Source organism: Erinaceus europaeus, chromosome 20 (assembly GCF_950295315.1).
Source record: "Erinaceus europaeus chromosome 20, mEriEur2.1, whole genome shotgun sequence".
NCBI classification, from domain to species: Eukaryota; Metazoa; Chordata; class Mammalia; order Eulipotyphla; family Erinaceidae; genus Erinaceus; species Erinaceus europaeus.
In genome coordinates, this window is record NC_080181.1 from 14,160,046 (window position 1) to 14,174,760 (window position 14,715).

The 14,715-nt window shown below is 39.3% G+C and overlaps 1 protein-coding gene across 3 annotated transcripts in view; it reads right to left on the reverse strand.

Moving 5' to 3' along the window:
• CBL (Cbl proto-oncogene) overlaps positions 1–14,715 on the reverse strand; it is a 145,110-nt gene that overhangs the window by 65,383 nt on the left and 65,012 nt on the right. For all 3 annotated transcript variants that reach the window (XM_060179908.1, XM_060179909.1, XM_060179907.1), the window contains 10 exons: positions 14,044–14,165; positions 13,550–13,687; positions 11,729–11,816; positions 11,321–11,452; positions 10,902–11,105; positions 7,867–7,998; positions 7,414–7,791; positions 3,903–3,997; positions 954–1,094; positions 479–579 (listed from right to left, as the gene is read on the reverse strand). In XM_060179908.1, coding sequence (XP_060035891.1) covers positions 479–579; positions 954–1,094; positions 3,903–3,997; positions 7,414–7,791; positions 7,867–7,998; positions 10,902–11,105; positions 11,321–11,452; positions 11,729–11,816; positions 13,550–13,687; positions 14,044–14,165 — 1,531 coding nt within the window. The remainder of the gene's footprint in view (positions 1–478; positions 580–953; positions 1,095–3,902; positions 3,998–7,413; positions 7,792–7,866; positions 7,999–10,901; positions 11,106–11,320; positions 11,453–11,728; positions 11,817–13,549; positions 13,688–14,043; positions 14,166–14,715) is intronic.

The window sequence follows — 14,715 nt, forward strand, 5'->3', positions numbered from 1 at the left end:
GTAAGCCAATTAACATGGGAATAGAGTATTCTCCACCCACACACAGAAGAATTTCATCAATGCTAAGAAGCAATGGGAATAAAAGGGAGCTGCCGGCACTGCAGGTCCAGATCATGTAATACAAATGTCTCCAGGCTCTGGGAAGATGAAAAAGGAACTAGATATGTGAACAAGAAAAGAGCGAAGGTTTTCTGATCCATGGATCTAAGAAAATTGGGGGAAAATTTTTTAAAAAATATTTTCCCACTTGAAGTTATCTCATTTACCAGATATTAAGTTTATTTCTATGACATATGAATGTTTTTTTATTATTTATTTTTTTATTTTCACCAAAGTATTTCTCAGCTCTGGCTTATGGTGGTGCTGAAGACTGAACCTGGGAGCTCAGAGCCTAAAGCATGAAAATCAGTTTGCATAACCATTGTTCTGTCTCCCTAGACCACATGAATGACTTTTCAGTAACGAAATGGCTACTCACCAAAGGTGCTGCTCTCTGTGGCAGGTGGCACTGCCTGGGACTGAATATTATACATCGCTTCATATGTACAGCTATCAATCTTCTGGTCACAATCACATACTCTGAACCAGAAGGAAAACAATAGTCACTTTCAGAAATAGCACTGTTGTCTGCCAACTTATTAAAATTCATTTATTCACAACCACTCGGGACCCAAAATCCAATGCTTTATCCACTGCGCCACCTCCTGGGCCATGCACATTCTCCTTTGGCCTGGATCACTAATAAATATTACCAGATTAACTCTTACAAGAAGTCATGGACTCCTAGGATGTCAAGGAAACAAAGAAAACCTGCTACAGCTACAAAGGAGTTAAAAACAGGGGATGCATGGGATGTATGCTGTTCTGCTTTTAAATATAGCTGGATAACACTGTGCTGGCAACAAGTCAAGTGGTGTCAACGGAATTCAAAAGTAGGGTTGTTGTGAACTTACCTTGAACTCTGGGTTGTCTCCAAAGGACGTTTTAACTCAGGGTTTTGAAGCCCAACAGGCCTAGAAGAGGGAGTCATATACTCTGTGTCCTCCTCACTTTCACACTGCTCCCCAGATGGTAGCTTTGGCACAGGAAGAGGTCTAGAAAATGAAGGAAAATAAGAAGAAAAAAAAAGGAGAAAGAAGAAGTAAGAAACTAGAGAACTTTCAAGTATAAAGTAACTGGCTTTAAAACAGAACACAACTAGGGCACGGTAAAAAAAAGAAAGAAAAAAACAGAACACAACTTATTTATTTATTTGTTTGTTTATTTATTACCAGAGCACTATTCAGCTCTGGCTTATGGTGGTAAAGGGGATTGAACCTGGGACTTCAGAGCCACAGGAATGAGAGAGAGTCTCTTTGCATAACCATTATGCTATTTACTCACACCTTCAGAACACAACTTAAACGTGACATGGTAAAATAGAAACCATGCAGAAAAACACAATTTTGCCTAGCCAAAATTGGTAATTATCAAGACACATTAATGTGTAACTTTCTCCTCTTTCTTCTTCTTGATTTATATTTATTTGTTTTAGATAGAGGCAAAAAAAATTGAGAGGGAAGGGGGAGACAGACACCTGCAGCACCCCTCCACCACTTATGAAGCTTCCCCCAGCAGGTGGGGACCTGGGGCTTGAACTTCAGTCCCTGTGAACTGTATTGTGTGTGCTCAACCAGGTGTGCCAACCCCTGGCCCTTCATTAATGTAAATCTTCATTTTTAACTGATCAAAGGCGTAGTTAGTAGGCCTAGAATATACTGATTACACTGGGATAGTATTTGAAGCCAGCTAATTCTTGTTTAAGAGCTAGTATACTAGTTCTTCTTTCACAGGCTCAAAACTAGAAGCTGAAGATTGCTTTCTTCTTCTTCTTCTTTTTTTTTTTTTGGGGGGGTGTGCTGTACTAGAGATCTGTGCTTGATTTTTTGCTGTTCCTAGTGGACTTTTCTCCCCGACCCCTTTTCTCTTTTAAGACCAAGAGACAGAGAAGAAGAGACAGACCAGTTCAAGCCTGTGGCCAACATGTGGTAGAGTACAAAATAAAGAAGAAGCTTCATAAGTTGTGGAGCAGTGCTGTGGTATCTCTCCCCTCTCAGGAGAAAAAGAAAAGAGTTGGAGTGGAGAAATTTTGCAGGTATGAAGCATCAGTAAAAACCCTGGCAGCAAAGTAAATAAATAAAAATAAATAAGAGATAAAGTGCATCTGTACCTAGTGTCCACACTGCAAATAAATCCCAGATCTTCTAATTTTTGGTTTAGGGATCTTATTTTTTATACCCACATAACACTCTCACATTCAGAAACTTTTCAAACAAAAATTCTGCTGTCCTATTGCCTAAAACTAGACAAGGATAAAGACAAGAATAAAATAACAAAATCAGGAGGCTGGGCGGTAGTGCAGCATTTAGGGCCGGCATAAGAATCCCACTTCAAGCCCCCAGTTCCCCCCCACATGCAGGGGGGTCGCTTCACAGGTGGTGAATCAGGTCTGTAGGTGTTTTGTCTTTCTCTCATCCTCTCTGTCTTCCCCATCTCTCTCGATTTCTCTCTGTCCTATCCAACAACAACAGCTAAGACAACAATAACAATAACAACTACAAGGACAACAAAGTGGGAAAAATAGCCTCCAGGAGCAGTGGATTCGTAAAGCAGGCACCAAGCCCCAGTGATAACCCTGGAAGCAAAAAACAAAAAATAAAAAGTAAAATAAAATAAAATCAGTTACATAAGGAACCTGTGTGTGCACACTTACACAATGTTGCTTATGGAAATATAAAATGGTGCTTACTTTTTCTAATTATAAAAGCAACAGCTGCATATAATTAAATACACTTAAGAAACCTAACACAGTCCCCTACAGCCTTACTGAGATGTCTACATAGTAGTTTTATTTTAAAAGATTTATTGCAGCCTGGGAGGTAGTGTAGTAGACTCTCAGACATGAAGTCCTGAGTTTGACCCTCAGTATCACATATGCCAGAGTGATGCTCTGGTTCTCTTTCTCCCTCTTGTTCCTCTCACAAACAAACATTTATTAATTGATTAGAGAGACCTAGAGCATAACTCCAGTATACTGTTACACACTTAGTGGCAAATTTTTTATTATGTATATTTTACCATAATTACAAAACAAACAACTCCAGATACCTAAGAAAAATTAAATTGTAAGAATGAACAGATGGGGGTTAGGGGTAGATAGTGTAATGGTTATGCAAACAGACTTGAGCAGTGCTCTGGTAAGAAAAAAAAAAAAAAAGCCCAAAGTGCCAGCAATGATTATGTAAATTAATTAACTACTTAATTAATAATGTCAGAAGAAATACTGGTTTATGCAACAGACTTTTATGCCTGAAACACTAGAGGTACTAGGTTCAATCCCTACCACCACAATAAGCAAGAGCTGAACAGTGCTCTGGCTGGCTCACAACCGTCTGATGGTGGCACAGCCATCTGAACACACATCATCACGAGCTAGGACCCAGGTGCAAGCCCTAGTCCAACCTGCAGGGGGAGACGCTTCGTAAGTGGAGAAGCAGTACTACAGGTGGTTCTCTTTCTCCCTATCTCCCCATTCTCTTTGTCCAATCAAATAGACATAAAACAATTTTTAAAATTCACACAAAAGTTTTTAAATCAAAAAGACCAACTGATTTTTTCTGAAAATATATTTTTTTAAATGGATAAGCCCTAAAAAAAAAAAAAAAAAAAAAAGGATAAGCCCTAGCAAGTTTGCTCTAGAAAGAACAGAAACAGTCCAAAACACAAAATCTGTTTTTTTTTTTCACATGATATAACTACACATTAAATTTTCTGTATTCCCTTTGCTTTACAAAATTTTCTACTGGTAAGCTGTTTAGAAGTCCCAACTCCACTTCATGAAAGTATAGCTTTAGTGCATTTACCTGGCGGCCAGAGAATAAATGGCATTGGCAGAAGCAGAAGGTTTGATTTTGGGGTGATCACACTCTGGACCTGCTAGTGGGCTGCTATTTGTATTCTGGAAAGAAGAGTATTGAAAAATAGCTTTCTTAACATAGATAAGTATCTCCTCTTATTTGTTTAACATATCAAAACATGAATAACAAATACAGACCTGACTCTCAACACTACAATTTAAACTAAGTTTTTACCATCTGACAAAAGTAAAGTCATTTTCAGGTTCTGAAGCAATTTCAAGTGTAAGGGTCAGGAAAATAGATGTAAAGAGTCAAGGGAACAGGCCTTTTTGTTTTAATTCTAGAAAGATTTTAATAAATTGGCTGTCTACACAGATACCATTTCTAGCTTGAATAATTACACATCTTTCTACTTTGATGCCGTAAGAAAGTCAAATCTTGTGGTCTGGGAGGTGGCGCAGTGGCTAAGGCACTAGACTTTCAAGTATGAGGTCCTGAGTTCGATCCCTGGCAGCACATGTACCAGAGTGATGTCTGGTTCTTTCTCTCTCTCTCTCCTATATTTCCCATTAATAAATAAATAAAATCTTTAATAAAAAAGTCAAATTTCGTGGTCTGGGAGGTGGCGCAGTGGCTAAGGCACTAAACTCTCAAGCATGAGGTCCTGAGTTTGATCCCCGGGAGCAAATGTACCAGAGTGATGGCTGGTTCTTTCTCTCCTCCTATCTTTCTCATGAATAAATAAAATTTTTTTAAAAAGGTCAAATTTAACACCTGCTAATTAGATATCCATAACCAAGAAATAAGCATTTTATTTAAGGATCACAGTAGATCTCAACTTTACCATCCCAATTCCACCCTTTAAAATTTTTCTTAAAATATATATTTCTAACTATCAACTGACTAATTCTCACTTCATGCCTCATCTCAAATTCAGGATGCCCCTACCCTAACCAGCTTCAAAACCCCAAGCACAGGCTGTTTGTTTGTTTGTTATTCATCAAACAGAACCTCCTCGACTCACCTGGCCTTTCCCTTCATCCTAGAATGGCCATCCCCCAAAATGGGCAAAATTGGCAAGGCTTGTTATTTCTGTGGCTCTAAAATTAATTATACCCCATCCCTCTATGTTCTTTCAGCCTTAACTCCAGCTATCCCTAACCTCTTTTTTTATAATACTGTCCCCGTATCACTTATTCAATCTGATATGCCTTATTAACTTATTTGTTTTCTATGTTCCTTCCAGTAGAACTCAAGTTTCGTGAGTGTAAGCTTTTTGTTGTATGTATAAATGCAACGTATGAACAAATGCACCTCTTCTACCCTCAGTTCTAGACCTTAGTCTCAAGCTTTTTAAAAAATATTTATTTATTTATTCCCTTTTGTTGCCCTTGTTGTTTTATTGCTGTAGTTATTATTGTTGTTGTTGATGTCGTCATTGTTGGATAGGACAGAGAGAAATGGAGAGAGGAGGGGATGACAGAGAGGGGGAGAGAAAGACAGACACCTGCAGACCTGCTTCACCTCTTGTGAAGCGATTCCCCTACAGGCAGGAAGCTGGAGGCTTGAACCGGGATCCGTATGCTGGTCCTTGCACTTGGTGCCACGTGCGCTTAACCCGCTGTGCTACCACCCGGCTCCATAGTCTCAAGCTTTTAAAATGGACCATTAGCCTCTTTTCTTTTCTTTTCTTTCCTTTCTTTCTTTCTCTTTTTTCCCCAGGGTTATTGCTGGGGCTTGGTGCCTACTCTACAAATTCACTGCTCCTAGAGGCCATTTTTCCCATTTTGTTGCCCTCGTTGTTGGATAGGACAGAGAGAAATTGAGAGAGATGGGGAAGACAGAGAGGGGGAAAGAAAGATTAAGACACCTGATTCACCACCTGTGAGGCAACCCCCCTGCAGGTGGGGAGCCGGGGGCTCAAACCAGGATCTTTATGCCGGTCCTTGCACTTCACTCCATGTGCACTTAATCTACTGCACTACCACCCAGCCCCCATTTTCCTTTATTCAACCTATTCTATTTCTAATTAATTCTATATACTGCTACTGGATGCATTTCGTCAAGCCATCATTTTAGTCATATCACTACACTAATTCAAAAATTTTCAAATGTCCCTCATTTCCTACCAGATAAATTTAAATTTTTTTGGAGGAAATATTCAAGACCCTCTATTTTCTACTACTAATGATCCTTTCTAGTCTTTTTTTTAAAAAAAAATTTATTATCTTTATTTATTTATTGGATAGAGACAGCCAGAAATCGAGAGGGAAGGGGGTGATAGAGAGGGAGAGAGACACCTGCAGCCATGCTTCACCACTCATGAAACTTTCCCCCTGCAGGTGGGGACTGGGGGCTTAAACCCGGGTCCTTGTGCATTGTAACGTGCACTCAACCAGGTGTGCCACCACCCGCCCCCCCCCCCCTTTTTTAAACCAGAGCACTGCTCAGCTCTGGCTGGTGGTAGTACAGGGGGTTGAACCTGGGACTCTGGAGCCTCAGGCTTGAGAGTCTCTTTGCATAACCATTATGCTATCTACCCTTGCCCGATCTTTTCTAGTCTTCTCCCCTATTCTAACACACAAAAATTCTCTACTCCAGTCAAATTAAACTACTTTAATCCCACAATGGACCGTAACTGTTTCTGTGCTTGCAGCCCTGTATGCAACAGATCTAAATTTAGACACAACTCTTTCTACAAAACCCTAATGATTGCTGTACCTGGAACTAACCTCTCCTTTCTCTAACTTAAATGCTTCAATTTCTTATTTAATTTGCATACACACACATTTACTTGCAAACACACTGGGATTGGAGGATAGCACAATCATGACATGAAAAACTTCTGTGTTTGAGGCTCTGAGGTTCTAGGTTCAATGCTGGTACTACCAGTAGCCAGAGCTGAGCGGTACTGTGGTTAAAACTTTAAAAACTGGGAGTTGGGCAGTAGTGCAGCAGGTTAAGCGCACATGGTACGATGCTCAAGGACTGGTGGAAGGATCACTTCACAGGCGGTGAAGCAGGTCTACAGGGTCTTTCTCTCCCCGTCTTCCCCTCCTCTCTCCATTTCTCTCTGTCCCATCCAACAACAACATCAATAACAACAACAACAACAATAAACCAACAAGGGCAACAAAAGGGAAAAAAAAAAATTTTTTTTAAAGAAACTTTAAAAATTGTGGTCCAGGCACAGTGAATAAAGCACTGACTCTCAAGCATGAGTTCCTGAGTTCAATCCCTGGCAGCACATGTACCAGAGTAATATGTGGTTCTCTCTTCTTATCTTTCTCATGAATAAATAAAATCTTAAGAAAAAAAACTTTAAAAATTAATTAAGTAAATATTAAAAAAATTTACAAACATGACTTTTCTGTCCCACTACTATATATATTTTTTGAGAGTAGAGATTATGTTTCCTTACCTCTGAATCCTATACATAGAACCTATCACAGAACTCTAACTCATTTATCAAACTTTGGACTCAAATATCTGTTAATAATTTCAAAATCAGACTTACTATGGAGGTATCCAGACTGAATGCATTTCCAAGTCTAGGCACATCTGTTCTGGGTTCCATTTGTGAGGGCAGTGAAAATGGAAGTGAATGCCGATTGGTTAATTCTCTTCCTGTCCAGAGGTCACTAGGGTTTGGGGCAACAACTGGCAATTTAGGAACTGGTCGAGGCAGCCATGATTCCCCAAGGCGGCTGGAGGGGACAGATGGCAGTTTGTCTCTGGATGAACAGTCGCCTGGTGTGCAAGGCAAAGGGCGTCTCTGAGGCCGGGTTTCTGCTGCACCAGAATATGGTCGATCCGGAGGGGGTGGTGGAGGAAGATCTCGAAGTGTAGGAGGTATTGGCAAAGGCTTGTCCTTATGAAGGGAGCCAGAAGTAGCCTACAGAAGCAAGTCAATCAAAATCCAATACACCACAACAAAGAATCAGAAATCTAGAAATAGGTAACACTTTACCTTAGAAGCAGTTCCAAGGCCAGAAGTACTTGAAGGAATAGAGATTCGTTGTTGCAGAAGGTCAAGTCGTGGTGGCACTGGGGGAAGGGAAGCTTGTGGGGCCACTGAAAATGGGGAAGGAGGCCGTTCCACCTAACATAAACAAAAATTCCTAGTAAGTTATTATTATTATTTTTTACCTGGGGGAGTAGCATCTATCTTTTTTTCTTTTGCCACCAGCATTACCACTGGGGCTCAGTGCCTGCACAATGACTTTACCACTTCCAGCAGCCACCCCCCCCAACCATACCTTTTCTTTTATTTCTTTTGATAGGACAAAGAGAAATGGATGGAGAGAAAGAAAGAGAGAGAGAGGGAGGGAGGGAGGAAGGGAGAGAAGGAGAGAAGAGAGAGAGAGAGAGGAAGAAGGAGAGAGAAAAGGAAAGGAAAGGAAAAGAAACGAAAAGAGAAGAAAAGAAAGGAAAGGAAAAGAAAGGAAAAGGAAAAGAAAGGAGGCAGGCAGGCACTTGCAGCACTGCTTTACCACTTGTGTAGCTTCCCCCCTGCAGGTAAGAACTATTGGCTTGAACCTGGATCCACATGCATAGTAATGTGTGGACTTCACCTAGTGTACCACCATCTGGCCAGAGTGGCATCTTTCAACTCCTCCTAAAGGTAGAGATAGCAAGTACTATATAAACGCTGAATACAATTACCATTAGATCTGACTGACTTATAGTAGCACTTCCTGAGTTACTTTTCTGTCACCATAAGAGGGCACTCTCAATCACAGAAATAACATGCAGATGCAAGCTACAACAAACTAAAAATGGCTGTGCTACGAAGTTTCCTAGCCTACAGTTACAAGGAAATTACAATTGCCCACCTTCTTGCCTTTAGAGAAGTAAACAAATCTTTCGAGATTAAAAATAATAAATTCTTTGTGGGGAACTATATTAAAAAAAAAATTCTAAGAACGGCTCAGCACCTAGCTGAGCCTACACATTACCATGTGCAAGACTCCAGGTTCAAGACCTCATTTCCCACCTGCAAGGGGGAATCTTCATGAGTGGTCTATAGATATTTCTCCCCCACTCCCCACCCCCATCTCAATTTCTGTCGTATCTAATTAAAAAAAAAAAAAAAAAGGAGAGAAAAGAAAAAGAAAAAAATGACTGCCAGGAATGGTGGATCATTAAAAAAAACTGTAAGAGGCAAGTGATTAACACCATCACTTAGAAGCATTCTGAGCTATTCTGAAGTTATTTCAACTCAGTAGTATAAAGAAGTTGATGTTTTCTATCAATTATGTGCCACCGCCCCCCCCGCAATATGGAGGTGTCCTATGAAAAGAAACAGCACATGCATAAATTTTTCCATTTCCTGCCCATAGTGGGGTGATGAGTAGCTGATAAGCTGTCTAAGTTCAACTGTCAAAGAGACATACAGCAATTTGTATAAAGTGCTGCTCGGCATGTGCTTGCCCTAATAGGAAGCAATACAGATAGAAAAAATAGGCAAATATACACCTACTACTCCTACACGAGAAGATCAAAAACCAGTCATCTCCAAACTCAGCCTGTTGTGAGTGAGCCAGGGAAAAGAAAGCCCTTACTAGCTACTTACTTGCATGTTTAAAAAAAAGGGATGGTAGTGGTGGAAGCTTCATGTCAATGAGCATGAATGAGCAGCTAAAACCCTCAAGAGTTAAGAAAAAAATGTTTTAATCAAGCTAACTCACTTGAGCATCAATGTCTTATCATTTGCTGCACCCTGTTGATTCTTCCATACAACAATCTCTTATCTGTATCTTCTTTTTCAGTCTATCTTTATTTCCCCCAGAGCATAGCTCATCTCTCAGTTAAGGTGGTGCTAGGGATTAAACCTGGGGACTCAGGTCCTCAGACACAAGATTCCTTGGCATTAACCACACTATCTCCTTGATCGGAATCTATCAATTTCTATTTTGAAGTGTTTTCAATTTTCAATATTTAAAGTAATTACTGTGCTCAGTTTTGAGTAGGTAAAAACAAATGAGACATGGCTCTCATCTTCTAGGAATTTGTAACACACAGGGAAACATTTTTTATTATGTATGTGTGCATTCATAAGACAGAAAGAGCATGCACCAAAGTCAAAGACTCTGGGGTGAGTGTAGGGAGAACACAGGTCCAAAAAGGATGACAGAGGACCTTGTGGGGGTTGTACTGTTATATGGAAAACTGGGAAATGTTATGCATGTACAAACTATTGTATTTACCGTTGAATTTAAAACATTAATTCCCCAATAAAGAAATTAAGAGAGAGAGAGAAACAGAGCACTGCCCCACCATTCTAAATGGCACTGTGCAATAAACTGAGTGTGACACCAGTACGATATGTGCTCTACTCCTCAGCTATCTCCCCCATCCCAAGGGGAAGTGCTTTCTTTTTAATAAAATATTACAAAGTAGAAAGTTCTACAGCAGACATATTCACAGGGTCTCAGAAACATCTGGCCAGACCTTGATTATATGAATAAACTGTCCCAGTTTCTGAAGATATTTAGAGTGAATTGGGGATGAGTGAAGCAGGCTATGTTCTGGGAATGTTTCCTAGGAGACAAAAACTCAATTACATAGAAACCACTATGACAAAAGTATGGAGAAACTTTCAATGGTTTGGTCTTGCTGGGCCACAAAATACAAAGTAGAAAGGACTATCAGAGCAAAGTGTCTGGAAAGAGGAATGAACTTAACCCATTAAGTAATGAGAAGTCATCAGAGAACATGAGGCAAGGAATGAGGTAGTCAGGCTTATAATACAAACCAATGACTCTGATGGCAGGGAGAACAGATGATGGTGAGAGACTGAAATCCTGAGGACAGAGAGGTGGACAAATATATGAGGATATATTTGTAGATACTAAATGAGTTGAAATAAGCAGAGTGCTTAGCAAGGCATCTCTTACAGAGTAAATGCATACTCGTTGCAGTCTGGATGTCAATAAATATTCTATTATTCAAGAACATAACTTACTCTGAATTTTGTGACAGGCTCTTAAGCTGCAGTCTTACCTTGGCACCAGCTAATTCCTTCATCATGAAGAGAGAATCATCAGCTCGTTCATCATCATCATCCTCATAATTTGGAGAGGGAGCTCCCTCTGCTCCCTGTCTCAACAGGCTGCCACTTCCTCTAGGGTCAAATGGATCCACCACAATGGGCTCAGTACCTTTAATTTCACATCGGCAGAAAGGACAGCCTTGGCCTTCTGATTCCTGCAGAGGAAGTAGGAGACATTAGGAGGCACATCTGATAGTATTTAAACTATTCCTTCACTAGGAATTCTATTTCCTAGAGATGAAAAATAAAAATCAATAGTTGCAAACCTACCCCACAACCTAGGCCATCCTTTGTATCTATAAAGGATAAGTAATTCCCAGTTCTTCAGACAGATTATACAGTTGAGAAAAAGCATGGTTTGGATTCATACCTGCCATGACGTGAGACAGGATGTGCACATGAGGTGTCCACAGGGCTCAATCTTGACATCCTTATCATTTTCAGCACATATTTTACACAGTTGGAATGTGGAACCCATCTCACAGTATAATTCATATTGTTCCTTTGATTAAAGAAGAGGGAGAGAGATTGCTCAGCCTATTGCAGATATTTCTTAAACAGATGAATGTGTACAACCAAAACCAAGAAAAATAAAGGCTGTCAATTTCTACACAAATTTTCTTTGTATGGAAGTATCACAACAGTGGTCAGTGTTATTTTACAACACTCAATAGCACTAACTCCTAGTCCTATTTTAAGCCGCAGGGTTTAGAGAAAAACCACATGCATAAATTTGCTTAGGTCTAGTGAGTGGGTCACAATGTAAAGCAAAACTTACCTGGGTCACTTTAATGTGGTCTTGAGGGGTCGGTTCACACAAGCCTGTTAGGTCTGGATTCTGATTCCGTCCATCGGGAAACAAATAGCTGTACAAAGAGTAACCAGAAGAGAATTTTACTGAAGCCAGTTCATCACTGTTTGTTAAAACAGACAAATAGCATCTAGGAATTCCCTAATACTAACAGGGCAACTTTGCAGAGAAGTATACAGATGAATCTTACTAATACTTAAACAAAAAAATTGGGGTGGGGGAAATAGCACATGGTTATGCAAAAAGATTCTAATGCCTGAGGCTTCAAGGTCCCAAGTTCAATCCCCAGCACAACCATAAACCAGAGTTGAACAGTGTTCTTGTGAAAATAATTACATCTTTTAAAGCAGGGGAATGGTACTTAATTTATTTTCCTATAAAAAACTAGATAGTAGGAGGTCGAGTGGTAGCGCAGTGAGTTAAGCGCACGTGGCAGAAAGCACAAGGACCCACGCAAGGATCTTGGTTTGAGCCCTTGGCTCCCCACCTGCAGGGGAGTTGTTTCACAGGTGGTGAAGCAGGTCTGCAGCTGTCTCCCTTTCTCTCCCTCTCTCTGTCTTCCTCTCCTCTCTCCATTTCTCTCTGTCCTATCCAACAACGACATCAATAACAACAATAACTACAACAAGAATAAAAAAAAAAAACAAGGGCAACAAAAGGGAAAAAAAAAAAACTAGATAGTAAGTATTTTAGGTTTTTTGTAAGCCATATAAGTATTCTGTCACATATTCTTCTTTGGTTATTGTTATTGTTGTTGCTTTTTTAAACATAATACTTAAAACAGGACAGATTCTTAGAGGCAAGCCTTACCAAAATATAATAGCTAGACTATAGACTAAAGTTTTGCAATCCTATTTTAACTAAAAGCTGACCACAAAGTATAAATTCTTTTTTTTTTAACTATTTATTTATTGATGAGAAAGATAGGAGGATGGAGAGAAAGAACCAGACATCACTCTGGTACATGGGTTGCTGGGGATCAAACGCCAGACCTCATGGTTGAGAGTCCAGTGCTTTATCCACTGTGCTACCTCTCGGGCCACAAAGTATAAATTCTTAATTTACACTGGACTGGGTTTTTGATCAAAGAACTACAATATCCTTGTTTAACAGATTTAACACTGAGAGATACTAATTTAAAAGAAGTTGAACGGGAAGTAAATTAAACCACTGCTATTATCTACCAAGAAGCTTCTAGCATCAAACTGCTCTTATATTTGAGCATGTACCTCTTTTAGTTCTAAAGCTACTGTTGAAGATGATGCACAGTGGAAAATGGATTTTCTTAATTATTTAAAAATACATCATTTCCTGATACCTGGTTAACTGCTGATATTTTCAGAACTTTGATTCTGGTCATAGATATTAGCTCAGATTACTAAAGCCCAAAGCAAAGGAAAAGCTGCTGTGCCAGCATGATGGAAGGCCACCAGGCCTGGCATCATCAGAAACATCTCACTCTAACACCGGCTAGTTAAACAACTGGAATTTTTTTTTTTCTTTTTCTTTTTTTGCAAACTGGGGTATTTTAAAATCTGAAAATAAGTTAGTATTTGGACAATAAGATGAAGTTTACTTGTGGTAAATGACTGAAACAGTGGAGAAAATTCATTTCATTCAAGAAAACCCTTTTAAATAAAAGCAAACATTCTACAGAACCTGAAAATCAAATCAATTAACCTGTCAACAGGATTCCTGACTTGTAATCTGTAAAAACTAAAATAAAGTCATTAGTGACAAAGTTTGTTATCCCCTGAGATTCTAGTTCTAAGTAATGATGGTACTCACAAGCCTTCCCTGAAGCCGTCAATCAGTGCTTGGAAGAGAGGTTTATTGTGAGGGATTGTCTGAAGAATGTTCCCATCAGCAGTGACATACCCAATAGCCCACTGACCCAGACGAGTACAGCTCAGCCGGAAAATGTAACTAAGAACAGAGAGAAACAGTATCTTTAATGTGTGTGTGTATACACACACACATATATATATATATACACACCTGTATTAGGGTTGTTGGCAAAACAATCACAAAAAACAAAACTACCAACAATAACTGAATCCTGGGTGACTGCAAACCAAAAATGAAAGGAAGAAATCCAGTATTTAATGGCTTAAAACATTTATCACATTATAGGATCTGAACATACTAATTCCTCAAGTAGACATCAATCCTATTATAGAAATAAGGACATTGGAAAAATAAACGGTTGTGTTTTCTCTATCCTAGCAATTCATAAGAGAACAGAATTCAGGAGAATGACCCTTTTTGATTCAGGCACTGACCTGCCAGGTTTGTGAATGAATTTCTGGAGCCGAGCTTTTACTTCATCATATGTCAGAAAAGCCATGTAGCCAGGATGAGTTACAGCAAGACTGTTCCAATTCCTGAGCAAAGAGGACCAGGGCTAAGAAAACAAGAGATCAGTCAAATCATTCTGCTTAAGACATGACAACCAGCCTCACAGCAAAGTGCAGAAGAAAAAGCCACCTCAACTCTCAATTTATTGTTACACCGATTTACAATTATATTGTCACACATATTGAGAGAAGACAAATGCATCTGGGAGACAGGAACTCAAAACATTTATGAGGTAAAGAATACATGCTTATAGACACTTAACCAGGCAAAATGAAATCCAAGAATTTTTAAAGCCATGCTAGCCAACAGCAATAAGGTTAAACAATAGCAAAAAAAAAAAAAAAAAAAGCAAAGGCTAGCATGTAACTAAGACATTCTAATTAAAGACTTTCGCATGGCTCTCTTTCTCTCCCCCTTGTTGTCCCCCCCCACTAACATGTGAACAGTTTTCAGTCTTGTTTCTTTCTTTCTTTCTCTCTACCTCTCTTTTTCCCTAACATGTTTTGTTTCAATAAAGTTTAATTTACCTGAAAAAAAAAATTTATGCATGGAGGCAAATATATACTTTTTAGAAAAAGAAAGAAGTTGTGATTTTT